The sequence below is a fragment of the Pristis pectinata genome, chromosome 3 (assembly GCF_009764475.1).
Source record: "Pristis pectinata isolate sPriPec2 chromosome 3, sPriPec2.1.pri, whole genome shotgun sequence".
Taxonomy (NCBI): Eukaryota; Metazoa; Chordata; class Chondrichthyes; order Rhinopristiformes; family Pristidae; genus Pristis; species Pristis pectinata.
The window spans coordinates 135,191,440-135,206,730 of record NC_067407.1 but is presented as its reverse complement, the minus strand read 5'-3'; the positions used below and the strand labels follow the sequence as shown (position 1 = coordinate 135,206,730).

The 15,291-nt window shown below is 53.5% G+C and overlaps 1 protein-coding gene and 1 pseudogene across 2 annotated transcripts in view; both read left to right on the top strand.

The window, feature by feature from the left end:
* Nucleotides 1-517: 517 nt before the first annotated feature.
* On the top strand, nucleotides 518-2,558 carry LOC127568185 (basic proline-rich protein-like; annotated as a pseudogene).
* Nucleotides 2,559-2,855: 297 nt separating this feature from the next.
* map3k21 (mitogen-activated protein kinase kinase kinase 21) overlaps nucleotides 2,856-15,291 on the top strand; it is a 77,531-nt gene continuing 65,095 nt past the window's right edge. For both annotated transcript variants that reach the window (XM_052011640.1, XM_052011639.1), the window contains exon 1: nucleotides 2,856-3,748. In XM_052011640.1, coding sequence (XP_051867600.1) covers nucleotides 2,992-3,748 — 757 coding nt within the window. In that variant the 5' untranslated portion in view covers nucleotides 2,856-2,991. The remainder of the gene's footprint in view (nucleotides 3,749-15,291) is intronic.

Sequence of the window (15,291 nt, the reverse complement as noted above, 5' to 3'; positions counted from 1 at the left end):
TCTCCCCTCCTCCTTCCCCCTCCCACCCCCACCCCTCCCCATTCCTCCCTCCCCCTCCCCTTCCTCTTCCCCCTCCCCTTCCCCTCTCCCCTTCCTCCTCTTCCCCCCTCCCCATTCCTCCCTCCCTCCCTCCCTCCTTCCTCCCCCTCTCCCCCCACTCCCTCTCCCCACCCCCTCCCTCCCTTCCCCCTCCCCCTCCATCTCCCTCCCTCCTTCTCCCTCCCTCCCTCCCCTTCTCCCTCCCCCCCTCCCCTTCTCCCTCCCCTTCTCCCTCCCTCCCCTTCCCCCTCCCCTTCTCCCTCCCTCCCCTCCCTCCCCTTCTCCCTCCCTCCCCTTCTCCCTCCCCCCCTTCTCCCTCCCCTCTCTCCCCTTCTCCATCCCTCCCCTTCCCCCTCCCCTTCTCCCTCCCTCCCCTTCTCCCTCCCTCCCTCCCCTTCCCCCTCCCCCCTCCCTCCCTCCTCCCCTCCCCCTCCCCTCCTCCCTCTTCCCCTCCCCCTCCCCTCCTCCCTCTTCCCCTCCCCCTCCCCTTCCCCCTCCCCTTCCTCCTCCCCCCTTCCTCCCCCCCTCCCCCCCTCCCCCCTCCCCTTCCCCCCCCCTCTTCCCCCCCTCTTCCCCCCCTCCCCCCCTCCCCTTCCCCCCCCATCCCCCCTCCCCTTCCCCCCTCCCCCCTCCCCTTCCCCCCTCCCCTTCCCCCCTCCCCTTCCCCCCCTCCCCCCCTCCCCTTCCCCCCCCTCCCCCCTTCCCCCCTCCCCCCTCCCCTTCCCCCCCCTCCCCCTTCCCCCCTCCCCCTCCCCCTCCCCCTCCCCTTCCTCCTCCCCCCTTCCTCCCCCCCTCCCCCCCTTCCTCCTCCCCCCCTCCCCCCTTCCTCCTCCCCCCCTCCCTCCCCCCTCCCCCCTTCCTCCTCCCCCTCCCCCCTCCTCCTCCCCCCTCCCCCCTCCCCCCTTCCTCCCCCCTCCCCCTTCCCCCCTCCCCCCTCCTCCTCCCCCCTCCCCCCTCCTCCTCCCCCCCTCCCCTTCCTCCTCCCCTCCCCCCTCCCCCCCTCCTACCTCCTCCCCTCCCCCCTCCTCCCGCCTCCCCTCCCCCCTCCTCCCTCCCCCTCCACCCCTCCCCCCCCCCCCCCCCCCCCCCCCCCCCCCCCTCCCCCCTCCCCCACCCCCCCCACCCCCCTCCCCCCCCCCCCTCCCCCCCCCCCCCCTCCCCCCCCCTCCCTCCCCCCCCCCCCCCCCTCCCCCCCCCCCCCCACCCCCCCCCCCACCCCCCCCCCCCTCCCCCCCCCCCCCCCCCCCTCCCCCCCCCCCCCCCCCCCCCCCCCCCCCCCCTCCCCCCCCCTCCCCCCCCCCCACCCCCCCCCCCCCCCCCCCCCCACCCCCCTCCCCCCCCCCCTCCCTCCCCCCCCCCCCCCCCCTCCCCCCCCCCCCCCCCTCCCCCCCCCCCCCACCCCCCCCCCCCCCTCCCCCCCCCTCCCCCCCTCCCCCCCTCCCCCCCACCCTCCCCCCCCCCCCCCCCCTCCCCCCCCCCCCCCCCCCCTCCCCCCCCCCCCCCCCCCCCCCCCCCCCCCTCCCCCCCCCCCCTCCACCCCTCCCCCTCCCCCCTCCCCCCCTCCCCCCCTCCCTTCCCCCCCTCCCCCCTCCCCTTCCCCCCTCCCCTTCCCCCCCTCCCCCTCCCCCCTTCCCCCTCCCCCTCGCCCCCCCTCCCCCCTTCCCCCCCCCTCCCTTCCCCCCTCTCCCCTCCGCCCCCTCCCTTCCCCCCCCCTCCCCTTCCCCCCCCTTCCCCCCCTCCCCTTCCCCCCCCTCCCCCTCCCTCCCCCTTCCCCCCCCCCCCTCCCCCCCCTCCCCTTCCCTTCCCCCCTCCCCTCCCCCCCTTCCCCCCCTCCCCTTCCCCCCTTCCCCCCTCGCCCTTCCCCCCCTCCCCCCCTCCCCCCCTCCCCTTCCCCCCCTCCCCCCCTCCCCTTCCCCCCCCCTCCCCCCTCCCCCCCTCCCCTTCCCCCCCCCTCCCCCCCCTCCCCTCCCCCACTCCCCTTCCCCCCCCCTCCCCCCCTCCCCTTCCCCCCCCCTCCCCCCTCCCCTTCCCCCCCTCCCCCCCTCCCCTTCCCCCCCTCCCCCCCCCTCCCCCCTCCCCCCCCCTCCCCCCCCCTCCCCCCCTCCCCTTCCCCCCCCTCCCCCCCTCCCCTTCCCCCCCCTCCCCCCCTCCCCTTCCCCCCCCTCCCCCCCTCCCCTCCCCCCCTCCCCCCCTCCCCTCCCCCCTCCCCTTCCCCCCCCTCCCCCCCTCCCTTCCCCCCCCCTCCCCCCTCCCCTTCCCCCCCCTCCCCCCCTCCCCTCCCCCCCTCCCCTTCCCCCCCCTCCCCCCCTCCCCTTCCCCCCCCCTCCCCCCCTCCCTTCCCCCCCCCTCCCCCCCCTCCCCTTCCCCCCCCCCTCCCCCCCTCCCCTTCCCCCCCCCCTCCCCCCTCCCCTTCCCCCCCCCCTCCCCCCCTCCCCTTCCCCCCCCCCTCCCCCCCTCCCCTTCCCCCCCCCTTCCCCCCCCCTCCCCCCCCTCCCCTTCCCCCCCCTCCCCTTCCCCCCCTCCCCTTCCCCCCCTCCCCTTCCCCCCCCTCCCCTTCCCCCCGTTCCTCCCTCCTCCTCAACTCCTCCCCCTCCCCCACCCCTCCTTTCACACCTCGGCCCCGCCTCCCCCTTCGGCCCCGCCCCCTCCCCGTCAGGTGACGGCGGCGGCCCAATGGGCGGCGGCGGGCGGTGACCGCCAGTAACCCCGCCGAGGCGAAGGCAGCGCCGCGGCGGTTGACCCGTTGAATCCTCCCCCTCCCGCCGCCGCCGCCTCTCCCGGGCCCGGGGCTGCAGCACTGCGGAGGGCGGGAGCCAGCGACCGAGCGGGCGGGGAGAGAGAAGCGGGGCCGTTGTCCATGGAGGAGGAAGGGGCGCGGGGACGGCCGGCGGCGGCGGGGGGCGGGCTGAAGGCGGCCGCCGCTGCCGCTGCTCCTGTCGCCCGGCTCGGCCCATGAGCTCGACCCGAGGCCGCGGCGTCGCGGTGGCGATGGATCCCTTCGAGGGCCTGTTGAAGCCGGAGGGCGGCGGCGGCGGCAGCCCGGGCCCCGACTCGGGCCTCGGCCTCGCCGGCCCCTTCTGGACGGCGGTGTTCGAGTACGAGGCGAGCGCCGAGGACGAGCTGAGCCTGCGGCGGGGCGACGTGCTGGAGGTGCTGTCCACCGACGCCAAGGTGTCGGGCGACGAGGGCTGGTGGACGGGCAAGATCGGCGAGCGCGTCGGCATCTTCCCGGCCGACTACGTGACCCGCCAGCCGGCCAGACCCAGGCCGGCGGCGGCCGAGGGCGCCGGCCAGGCCACCGAGATCGAGTTCAGCCAGCTGAGCCTGCAGGAGATCATCGGCGTGGGCGGCTTCGGCAAGGTGTACCGAGGCACCTGGCGGGGGCAGCCGGTGGCCGTCAAGGCGGCCCGCCGAGACCCGGACGAGGAGGCTGGCGCCACGGCCGAGAGCGCCCGGCGGGAGGCCCGGCTCTTCTCCATGCTGCGGCACCGCAACATCATCGCGCTGCGCGGCGTGTGCCTGCAGGAGCCCAACCTGTGCCTGGTGATGGAGTACGCGCAGGGTGGGCCCCTCAACCGGGCGCTGGCCGGACGCCGCATCCCGCCCCGCACCCTCGTCAACTGGGCCGTGCAGATCGCCCGGGGCATGTGCTACCTGCACGCCGAGGCTATCGTGCCCATCATCCACCGAGACCTCAAGTCCAGCAACAGTGAGTACTCCGGGGCAGGGGAGCTGCTGTCAGATACACCGCCATGTATACAAAGCAGACCCCCAGGGAGGGGAGAAACTGTCAGATACCCCCACACAGCCTATCTATACGAAGTAGAACCCCAGGGAGGGGAGAAGTTGTCAGATACACCGCCATGTATACAAAGCAGACTCCCAGGGAGGGGAGAAACTGTCAGATACCCCCACACACCCTATCTATACAAAGCAGAACCCCAGGGAGGGGAGAAGCTATCAGATACCCCCACACCCCCATCTATACAAAGCAGAACCCCAGGGAGGGGAGATGCTGTCAGATACCCCCCCATGTATACAAAGCAGACCCCCAGGGAGGGGAGATGCTGTCAGATACCCCCCCATGTATACAAAGCAGACCCCCAGGGAGGGGAGATGCTGTCAGATACCCCCCCATGTATACAAAGCAGACCCCCAGGGAGGGGAGAAGCTGTCAGATACACCCCCATGTATACAAAGCAGACCCCCAGGGAGGGGAGAAGCTGTCAGATACACCCCCATGTATACAAAGCAGACCCCCAGGGAGGGGAGAAGCTGTCACATACACCCCCATGTATACAAAGCAGACCCCCAGGGAGGGGAGAAGCTGTCAGATACACCCCCATGTATACAAAGCAGACCCCCAGGGAGGGGAGAAGCTGTCACATACACCCCCATGTATACAAAGCAGACCCCCAGGGAGGGGAGAAGCTGTCACATACACCCCCATGTATACAAAGCAGACCCCCAGGGAGGGGAGAAACTGTCAGATACCCTCACACACCCTATCTATACAAAGCAGACTCCCAGGGAGGGGGGAAGCTGTCAGATACAACCCCATGTACACAAAGCAGATCCCCAGGGAGGGGGAGAAACTGTGAGATACATCCCCCATGTACACAGCGGTGTTCCCTGGGAGGAGAGAAGCCCTTGGATATTGCAGGGAGGGGAGAAGCTCTCAGATACACTCCCCAAGTGCACAAAGCAGACCCTCGGAGGGGAGAAACTGTCAGATATACTCCCTGTGTTCACAGTGTAGAGCCCCAGGGAGGGAAAAACTCTCAGATACACCCCCATGTATACAGTGCAGATCTGGGGCTATGGGGTGTAGTGGCACTAGGGCAGTAGGGGAACAGATGCCTGTGTATGATGGTTGTGGTGAGTGGGGGGATGGTGCCTGGGTGTGGTGGAGGGCTCCAGAGAGTTTGGCTGTCCCGTGTAAGGGAGGGTACAAGGATACTGATGTTTGTGAGTGGGTTACTTATAGTTGCTGTGGGCTTGTGCCCAAGTTGTTCTGGTGGAGGGTGGGAGAGGAACTGTGTGATTGGTGGAGCTGTAGTGGGTGCAGGATGGGGGAGGTTGCACCTTCCTCACCTACTCTACACAGTTTGAGGTCTGTGTACCTGTCCACCTTCTCTGCGAAGGAAATTGCATTTTTTTTCCACATTCTGCACCTGTCATTTCGACACCATCCTTCAGCCTGCTACCTAATCAAGTGAACTTCAGCCTGTGTAATCTTTCTGCATAACTGAAATTCCTGAGCCCTAGCAACATCCCTGCAATAAAATTCTCCAGTTCTGGAAACATTCTCATAAATCTTTGACCCCACTCTGCTGAGGTAGACACAGAGTAAGTGTCACTTACTGAGCTGTGTCACATAAGCCATTTCTGTACGTGCACTGGTTAGATGGGAGTGCGATATACTTAGTCTTATTATCGCATTTGTGGACTGAACAATGATTGTGTTAATGCTCTTCATGCTGTGAATTTTGAAATAGAAACCGAAACGCTAGTAATCCTTGGAGTTATTAGGTTTTAAGCATCTTTATAACTGAGCTGACTCTTTATTTGTTCGTTTGCTGGCATGTGTTCCATCAGACCATATACTTTGTTTTATTGTGTGGGGAGTGTGTCACTCTAGAGTCACAGAAATGCTGCATCTGACTGGAAATTGAGTAACATGGGGCTGGTTTGGATATGAACTGACCAGGTTTTAAAATCTTAGAAGTTTGATGCTACAGAAGGAGTCCATTTGTCCAGTTGAGTCTCTGCCAGGTCCAAGTAGAGCAATCCCATTTCCCACTTTCCACCCACAGCCCTACAAATTATTTTCACTCCAGTGTCGATGTAATTTCCTTTGTAGTCTCTGTTTCCATCACCCTTGCAGACAGAGAGCTCCCTGTCATAAATAGTGTTTCCTTTCATTTTCCCTTTTATCTTTTGCTTCAAATTTCAAATCTGTGTCCATGGTGCTTAAATTATTGTTATGGGAATAGGAGGTTACCCTCTTTTTTACCGTGTCTAGGCCTGTCACGATTGTTTACATTTCTATCATGTTTCCCCTTGATCTCTTGCACCTAAGTGAATGACCCTAGCTACTCAAGTCTAGTGCTGCAGTTGAAATATCCCCCATCGCTGGAACCATTCTAATAAATCTTTTCCGCACCTTGTCCAAAACCTCTGTGTGCTTCCTGGTCCTTGTTTCAACAATGAAGATGGAAGAGACTGCAGATGCTGGAATCTGGAGCAAAAAGCAGAGCACTGTTAGAACTCAGCAAGTCAAGCAGCATCCGTGGAGGCAAGAGGCATATGTCGACATTTTGGGTCGAGACCCTGCACCGGTCACTTTAGCATGGTGTTGAGTTGACTGCATGTTGAACTGCTTCAGTAGCTAGCGGGTGAATCAGAATCAGGTTTATTATCACTGACGTGTTGTGAAATTTGTTGTTTTGCGGCAGCAGTACAGTGCAAGACATAAAGACACAAAAATTACTATAAGTTACAAAATTAAATAGTGCAGAAGGGGAATAATGAGGTAGTCATGGACCGTTCAGAAATCTGATGGCAGAGGGGAAGAAGCTGTTCCTGAAATGATGAGTGTAGGTCTTCAGGCTCCTGTACCACCTCCCTGATGGTAGTAATGTGAAGAGGGCATGTCCTGGGTGGTGAAGGTCCTTCATGATAGATATGCCTTCTTGAGGCACCGCCTCTTGAAGATGTCCTCAGTGGTTGTGCCCGTGATGGAGCTGGCTGAGTCTACAACCCTCTGCAGCCTTTTGTGATCCTGCATGTTGGAGCCACCATACCAGGCGATGATGCAACCAGTTCAGAATGCTATCCACTGAACATCTGTAGCAATTTGCAAGAGTTTTTGGTGACATACCAAATCTCCTCAAACTCCTAATGAAGTAGATCTGCTGGCATGCCTTCCTCATGATTGCATCAATGTGTTGGGCCCAAGATAGATCCTCTGAGATGTTGATGCCCAGGAACTTGAAGCTGCTCACCCTTTCCACCGCTGACCCCTCAATGAGGACTGGTGCATGTTTTCCCGACCTCCCCTTCCTGAAGTCCACAATCAATTCCTTGGTGTTGCTGATGTTGTGTGTGAGATTGTTGTTGTGACACCACTCCACCAGCCGAACTATGATTGGGAGCAATTGGTGTCAAAAGGGATTGATAAGGACTTGAGTATTTGGAATGCTTTGGTTTAAAAAAATGTTTAGAAATGGAGCTGGTGGGATTGCTCTGCAGGGAACCAGCATAGACTCAGTGGGGTGAATGGCCTCATTTGGCATGCTCACTCAGACTCTACAAAAATAATGTGTGTGATGAATTACATGCAGGAGTAGGACACGGAGCTACACCAGTTCTAGATAACGGTCAAAATTTATCTACTACTTTAAATGGCTTCAGTAATCTAGCCTCCACAACCCTCTGAGAAATTTCTGTGCACCTGATTATTAATTGTTCTATATTTTGTAGGTTTGATTGCTATTTGCTCTAAAATGTGCTAGTTATTTGCTTTTATTGTAGTCATACAGAAAAACAAGGAGAATATTTTTACAAGCTTGATATCCTTGTTGTCCTCTGGAAATACCTGAGAAACATTTGTTCATTGCAGTCTTTGAAAGTACGTTAGACTAGTTCTGTGCACAGTCCAGTTGACTAGTTATGGGCAGAAATGAAAATAATGCTGCGAATACTCATCAGGTTGGCCAGTGTCTGTGGATATAGAAGGTGTCAGATCAATAATTTTCCAAAAACAGTTAATCAAGTATCAACTTGCGGGTTGCGGATGTTGTTCCCTTATTCAAGAAGGAGTAGGGATAGCCCAGGAAATCATAGACTGGTGAGTCTTACCTCAGTGGTTGGTAAGCTGATGGAGAAGATCCTGAGGGGCAGGATTTATGAACATTTGGAGAGGTATAATATGATCAGGAATCGTCAGCGTGCCTTTGTTAAAGGGCAGGTCCTGCCTTATGAGCCTGATTGAATTTTTTGAGGATGTGACTTAAGCACGTTGATGAAGGGAGAGTAGTAGATGTAGTGTATATGGATTTCAGCAATGTGTTTGATAAGGTACCCCATGTGAGGCTTATGGAGAAGGTGAGGAGACATGGGATCCAAGGGGACATTGCAGTGTGGATCCAGAACCGACTGGCCCACAGAAGGCAAAGAGTGGTTGTTGAAGGGTCATATTCTGAGTGGAGGTCGGTGACCAGTGGTGTACCTCAGGGATCTATCTGTCCTGGGACCCTTACTATTTGTGATTTTTATATATGACCTGGATGAGGAAGTGGAAGGATGGGTTAGTAAGTTTGCGAATGACATGAAGGTTGGGGGTGTTGTGCATAGTTTGGAGGGCTGTCAGAGGTTACAGAGGGACATAGATAGGATGTAGAGTTGGGCTGAGAAGTGGCAGATGCAGTTCAACCCAGATAAGTGTGAAGTGGTTCATTTTGGTAGGTCAACTATGTTGGTGGAATATAGTATTAATGGTAGGACTCTTGGCAGTGTGGAGGATGAGGGATCTTGGGGTCCGAGTCCATAGGACGCTCAAAGCGGTTGCGCAGGTTGACTCTGTGGTTAAGAAGGCATATGGTGTATTGTCCTTCATCAATCGGGGAATTGAATTTAGGAGCCGTGAGGTATTGTTGCAGCTATATAGGTCCCTGGTCAGACCCCACTTGGAGTACTGTGCTCAGTTCTGGTCACCTCACTACAGGAAAGATGCGGAAGTCATAGAGAGGGTGCAGAGGAGATTTACAAGAATGCTGCCTGGAATGCGGAGCATGCCTTATGAAAGCAGGTTGAGGGAACTCGGCCTTTTCTCCTTGGAGAGACGGAGGATGAGGGGGACCTGATAGAGGTGTATAAGATGATGAGAGGTATTGATAGGGTAGATAGTCAGAGGCTTTTCCCTGGGGCTGAATTGGTGGCCACAAGAGGACATAGGTTTAAGGTTCTGGGGAGTAGATATAGAGGAGATGTCAGGGGTGTTTTTTTTACTCAGAGAGTGGTGAGTGCGTGGAATGGGCTGCCAGAAACGGTGGTGGAGGCTGATACGATAGGGTCTTTCAAGAGACTGTTAGATAGGTACATGGAGCTGAGTAAAATAGAGGGTTATGGGTAAGCCTAGTAATTTCTAGGGTAGGGACATGTTCGGCACAGCTTTGTGGGATGAAGGGCCTGAATTGTGCTGTAATTGTTCAATGTTCTAACTCTGTCTTTTGATGGACACTGCATGATCTGAGTATTTGTAGGATTTTCTGTTTATTTTGCAGATTTCGAGCAACTGCAGCAGTTTGCTTTTTTTTGTCAGTGTCGGCTAGAAATGTACAAAGAAATTCTTTCAGCCTAGACTCAATTCGGGGAATATTTATTGAGTCTGGTAGTCAAAGTACATTGTGTCCTATTTTTAATTGTTTTTTTAATTGTGTATATAGAATTATGAATGGTTAGGAGTGAGTAATTGGCTATAATTTAGCTTATGGGGGTGGATTCATGACTTCCTAGAATGGTTTATAAAGTTATTTTTAAACCAATTACATCCCCCAAGTAAAGTCTTAACTACTGACTATTCATTGCTGTGGCAAGCTGACATCATTGTACAAGTGTTCCAAACTTTTACTGACTTTTGTGTGTGAAAGTGTTGGCTGACATCATTACTGAAAGGTGCGGCTAATACTTAGACAATGCCCCTAGCCCTAGACTCCCCAAACAGTAGAAAAAGCTTTGCTTCCCAATGAATCCCCCTTAATATTGTACAAACCTCAACGAAGGCATCGCTTGCACCTAAATTCCAGGGAGCAGCTATGTATTGGGTAAATCTGCGCTTCATAATCTGTAAGCCCGATATATCCAAGCCAAGTTGCCTAGATCTTCTCCCAATATTTCAGGAATGACCTATCATGACTTCGTAGAGGTGCTCTGTTATTTGTGCTCTCCTGAATTCTTGTCATCTAGATATAGAGGAGAGTATTCTGCTTAAGTCTGTTTCACAACAGTATAGAAATCATGGCAGATATTGCTACACAGTGCCTGGATTCTGTCTTCTTCCCCTCCCACCCAAAGCCTTTCATCTCCTTTCTGAAATTAAGTGTTGAGCTTTGCATTTGATGTGCAGTTCCACTAATGTCTCTTTCAAGATACTTCTTACATGAGGCTGGATGGTGCATTTAGCATACTGTTTGTTTCTTGTGTTCACTGATGATAAAGATGTACTTGAGGATTTGGGTAATTCTTGGGGCCTGATCTTTATCCTAAATTCTCAGTATACTTTTTTCATCAGAGGATAGTATCTGATTTCTCTTCACCCTCTGTCTTCTGTTTGCTGAGCACTACGGCATCTCTTAGATTGGCAGTTCCAATATGTACTTGAGACAGTTGCAACCTATTGCAGCCACCGCAGCAGTGTAGAAGTACAGGTTGTCCTCCGGTTACGGGAGGGTTCTGTTCCTTGAACTGTTCATAAACTGAACAGTTCGCAAGTCAGAAATGCAGCTGTGAACTGAGTTCCCACCCGGCAGAAGGTTCCTGCAGCCCCAGAGTAGCCGGGAAATACATCCCACCGGTCACCCAGAACGCTTGTTTGTATGTGTGGGCTGCACCTAAGTTGGGTGTTCATAAGCTGGGGGGTACCTGTACCACTAATGCTCACTGTGCAAAATCTCCCAAATCCCTTGGCAGGGCAAGCAAACTAACACCAGCATCTATTCCTAGGCCACTATCCCCAGCACTGAAGCTCTAATTACCTAGAGTCTTCTCCAAGGGCCTTGTCTTCCTTGGGCCCAAGGCAAACTCTCAAATCGGGTTCTTTACTTCAAGCTCCATCCAAGAAGTTTCCAGGAGGATGGAGGGTGATTCAAGGATGCCCTCAAAACTTTCTTTTTTTTGGGGAGGGATGTAGGGGGGAGAGAATGTAACAGTCAATGACTTGAAGGATTAGCTGGCCTATGACTGAATAACATGCAGAAGAATCATCCAGGAAGGAACCAAAAGCCTCTTCAGGACTGTGAAAAAGTGTGAGGAAAATGAAGGAAGTAGCACTCCATCATTTTCCCATCCCATCAAGCAACATGCCCCACACTGTATGATTTGGTGTTTCCCTGGCTGTGGTATCTTGAATTCTGCATCACAGTCCCAAGAAGTCAGCCCTTGCACACATACCACATGCGTCAATTTTTTTCACCCAAAATGTTTGGCAATCTCCTCCCAAGGGTGGCATGCTGGCACAAGCAGGAGAGCTGCTGCCTCACAGCTTGAGCGATCCAAGTTCAATCCTGACCTCTGCGGCTGTTTGCATGTACTCCATGTGACCACACGAATTTAAGATAAGATCTTTATTAGTCACATGTACATTGAAACACACAGTGAAAACATCTTTAGCGTAGTGATTTTGGGGGGCAGCCCGCAAGTGTCGCCATGCTTCCGGCACCAACATAGCGTGCCCATAACTTCCTAACCTGTACGTCTTTGGAATGTAGGAGGAAACTGGATCACCCGGAGGAAACCCACACAGACACGGGGAGAACGTACAAACTCCTTACAGACAGTGGCCGGATTTGAACCCTGGTCTCTGGCGCTGTAAAGCATTATGCTAACCACTATGCTACCGTGCCTGTGTGTTCCAGTTTCCTATCCCATCCCAAAGGTGCATGAGGTTTGGTTATTGGGGTAACTGGCCCACTGTACATTGTGCCTTGTGTGTTGCCTGGATTGGGGACCATGCCTTATGAAAACAGGTTGAGTGAACTCGGCCTTTTCTCCTTGGAGTGACAGAGGATGAGAGGTCACCTGATAGAGGTGTATAAGATGATGAGAGGCATTGATTGTGTGGATAGTCAGAGGCTTTTTCCCAGGGCTGAAATGGTTGCCACAAGGTCAAATATGTTGGCGGAATATAGTCTGTAGGTCAAATATGTTGGTGGAATATAGTCTTAATGGTAGGACTCTTGGCAGTGTGGAGGATCAGAGGGATCTTGGGGTCCGAGTCCATAGCATGCTCAAAGTGGCGGCGCAGGTTGACTCTGTGGTTAAGAAGGCATATGGTGTATTGTCCTTCAATCGGGGAATTGAATTTAGGAGCCGTGAGGTATTGTTGCAGCTATATAGGTCCCTGGTCAGACCTCACTTGGAGTACTGTGCTCAGTTCTGGTCACCTCACTACAGGAAAGATGTGGAAGCCATAGAGAGGGTGCAGAGGAGATTTACAAGGATGCTGCCTGGGATGCAGAGCATGCCTTATGAAAGCAGGTTGAGGGAACTTGGCCTTTTCTCCTTGGAGAGGGAGGATGAGGGGGGACCTGATAGAGGTATTGATAGGGTAGATAGTCAGAGGCTTTTCCCCAGGGCTGAATTGGTGGCCACAAGAGGACATAGGGTTAAGGTGCTGGGGAGTAGATATAGAGGAGATATCAGGGGTAAGTTTTTTAATCAGACAGTGGTGAGTGCGTGGAATGGGCTGCTGGAAATTGTGGTAGAGGCTGATACGATAGGGCCTTTCAAGAGACTGTTAGATCAGTATATGGAGCTGAGAAAAATAGAGGGCTATGGGTAAGGCTAGTAATTTCTAGGGTAGGGACATGTTTGGCACAGCTTTGTGGGCCGAAGGGCCTGAATTGTGCTGTAATTGTTCTATGTTATAAGCGGACACAGGTTTAAGATGCTGGGGAGTAGGTACAGAGGAGATGTCGGGTAAGTTTTTTTCACTCAGAGTGGTGAGTGTGTGGAATGGGCTGCTGGCAACGGTGGTGGAGGCGGATACAACAGGGTCTTTTAAGAGACTTTTGGATAGGTACATGGAGCTGAGAAAAATAGAGGGCTATGGGTAAGCCTAGTAATTTCTAAGGTAGGGACATGTTCGGCGCAGCTTTGTGGGCCGAAGGGCCTGTATTGTGCTGTAGGTTTTCTGTTTCTATGAGTGTACGTGAGTGGTAGAATCTGGAGGGAATTGATGTCGAGAGAATAAAAATGAGATTGGTGTAAATGGGTATTTGTTAGTCAGCGTGGACCTGGTGGGCTGAAGTCTTTTTCCATGCTGTGTAATTCTATGACTCAGTCATATATTTTCAAGCTGAGAAGAGTGCAAAGAGCTATGAGAATGTTCCCAGGACTCAGACCTGAGTTATAGGAAGAAGTTGGGCAGGCTTGGAACTAGAAAATTTGGACACCTGTCTTCTATAAGTTTGGGTGTAGTTTTCAGGCTTGTTGTCTCCTGATAAATTAGTGTTGTGGTTAAGTCAGTGGATTAGAGTCCTTGGCCCAGTGAGACGAGTTTGAATCCCACTGCGATGGTGTGGAATTTCGGTAATTGGAAATGAGTTAATAATAGAAACGATGAAACTATCTGGTTCAGGGAAGGAAATTTGCCATCGGTGGGCTGAAGGATGTGTTCCTGTGCTCTGTGGTTCCAAATATGTTCTGTTGTGCTTTAGTTTAGATGCTGCTGTATTGTTTTGGGGTTGTGGTATTGTCATTTATGTTGAAAAAGATTGTCTGTGGTTGTTAACTAATAAAATTGCTAATAAATTTGAATCACAAGTTACTTTTAAAGACATTCATTTTCATTCAGCAAGGAGAAGTTATTGGGAAGCATCAGGTGCAGCAATTATGCCCTTTTCTTATATGGTAATAAATTATACCATATTGCCATAAATCCTGTCCTCAGAAATGCATTTGATGCATTTTGAATACCGTGACCTTTCTGATTAGCACGTACCTGATTTGCTGCATTTTAGCTTTAAAAAAGACTCCTTTAATTTTCCTTATTGCTGTTTGTTTACTTATTTTTAACTTGCATCTGTTTTTTGAGATCTTTACCCATGTTGAGCAATTGTCTTGACCAGTTCCCTGTAGTACATACATTGCTGAGCATCTGGAAGGAGTGCAAGAAGATTATGTTGTTAATATTGGGAAATTGTCGAGCAGAGTTGCCATTGAAATATGTCTGATTAATGAAATGCATTCATAAAAATTCCTGCTTCCTTTGTAAATTGTTAGGAATTAATGAATTATAGACCAAATGGTGAAACCTCATCAGACAATGTGTCTTTATTTAAGAAAACATACCTTTTCAACTTGTGTGATACAGGATGTGCTTGTATTAATATCCAGGTTTAAATGCTTTTTTTTGTTTAAAGAGAACTATATGGAATGTATAGCACAGAAATTGGCCACTCAGTCCAATTGCCTGTCTGGCATTCCTGCTTCACACAAGCCTCCTCCCACCTTAAACTTTTTAAAAACTTTCTCTCTTGTGCATTGTTCTCATTGCTCTCGTGCATAGTACTTTCTCTCTCCTGATGAAGGGTCTCGGCCTGAATCGTTGACTGTTCATTTCCCTCTGTAGATGCTGCCAGACCTGCTGAGTTCCTCCAGCATTTTGTGTGTTGCTCCAGATTTCCAGTATCTGCAGTCTCTTGTGTCTGTCATGCACTTATCTTGTTTCCCCTTTTTTTAAGTGCATCTTTGCTTTTTCTCAGCTGCTGTTTGGTAGAGTGTTCCACATTCTAACCCATGGGTGAACAGATTTCCCCCTCTCCCACCACTTTTGTCTACCATATTAAACTTTAATAATTTGAGGGAAATTACACGAGCCAGTGTGCTTTAATACTAAGCCATTGGTCTTTGCTATTAAGTTGCTTTATTTTTCGTTTGATGGTGTCAGTTTATTCTGCATGGGTTTTATGTGGCCCAATTCAAGTTGCTAAAATGCATGTGACTGCCTAAAGTCTTCCCTGGTGTTGAACTGCTTGCTTTAGTGCAAGTTTCTAGGACTCGATATGAGACCTATGCAGCACCAGGCAGTGTCTCTAACCTGCCACTCAGCCTAGCATGTAGATGAGTTCAATTCGTTGCCTCTAATTGCTGGTATTGCTTCCATTGGTGAGAAATTGCCAACTGTCAGTACTTGTGACAGTCCTGGCTCAGTGGATAGCACACTCCTAAATGGCAAGCGTGGACTCCAATGCCTGGATTTGAGCAGAAAAGTCTAGGCTGATGCTGTAGTGCAGTATTGAAGAAGTGCTGCACTGTCAGAGGTGTCTCTTTAAGATTAAACATTTGCTTTCCCAGGGCTGAAATGCCTAATACTGGATGGCATACATTTAGGTGAGAGAGGGTAAGTTCAAAGGAGATGTGTGGGGCAATTTTCATTTACACAGAGAGTGGTGGGTGCCTGCAATGCACTGCCAGGGGTCATGGCGGCAAATACGATAGCAGCAGTTAAGAGGCTCTTAGATAGGCACA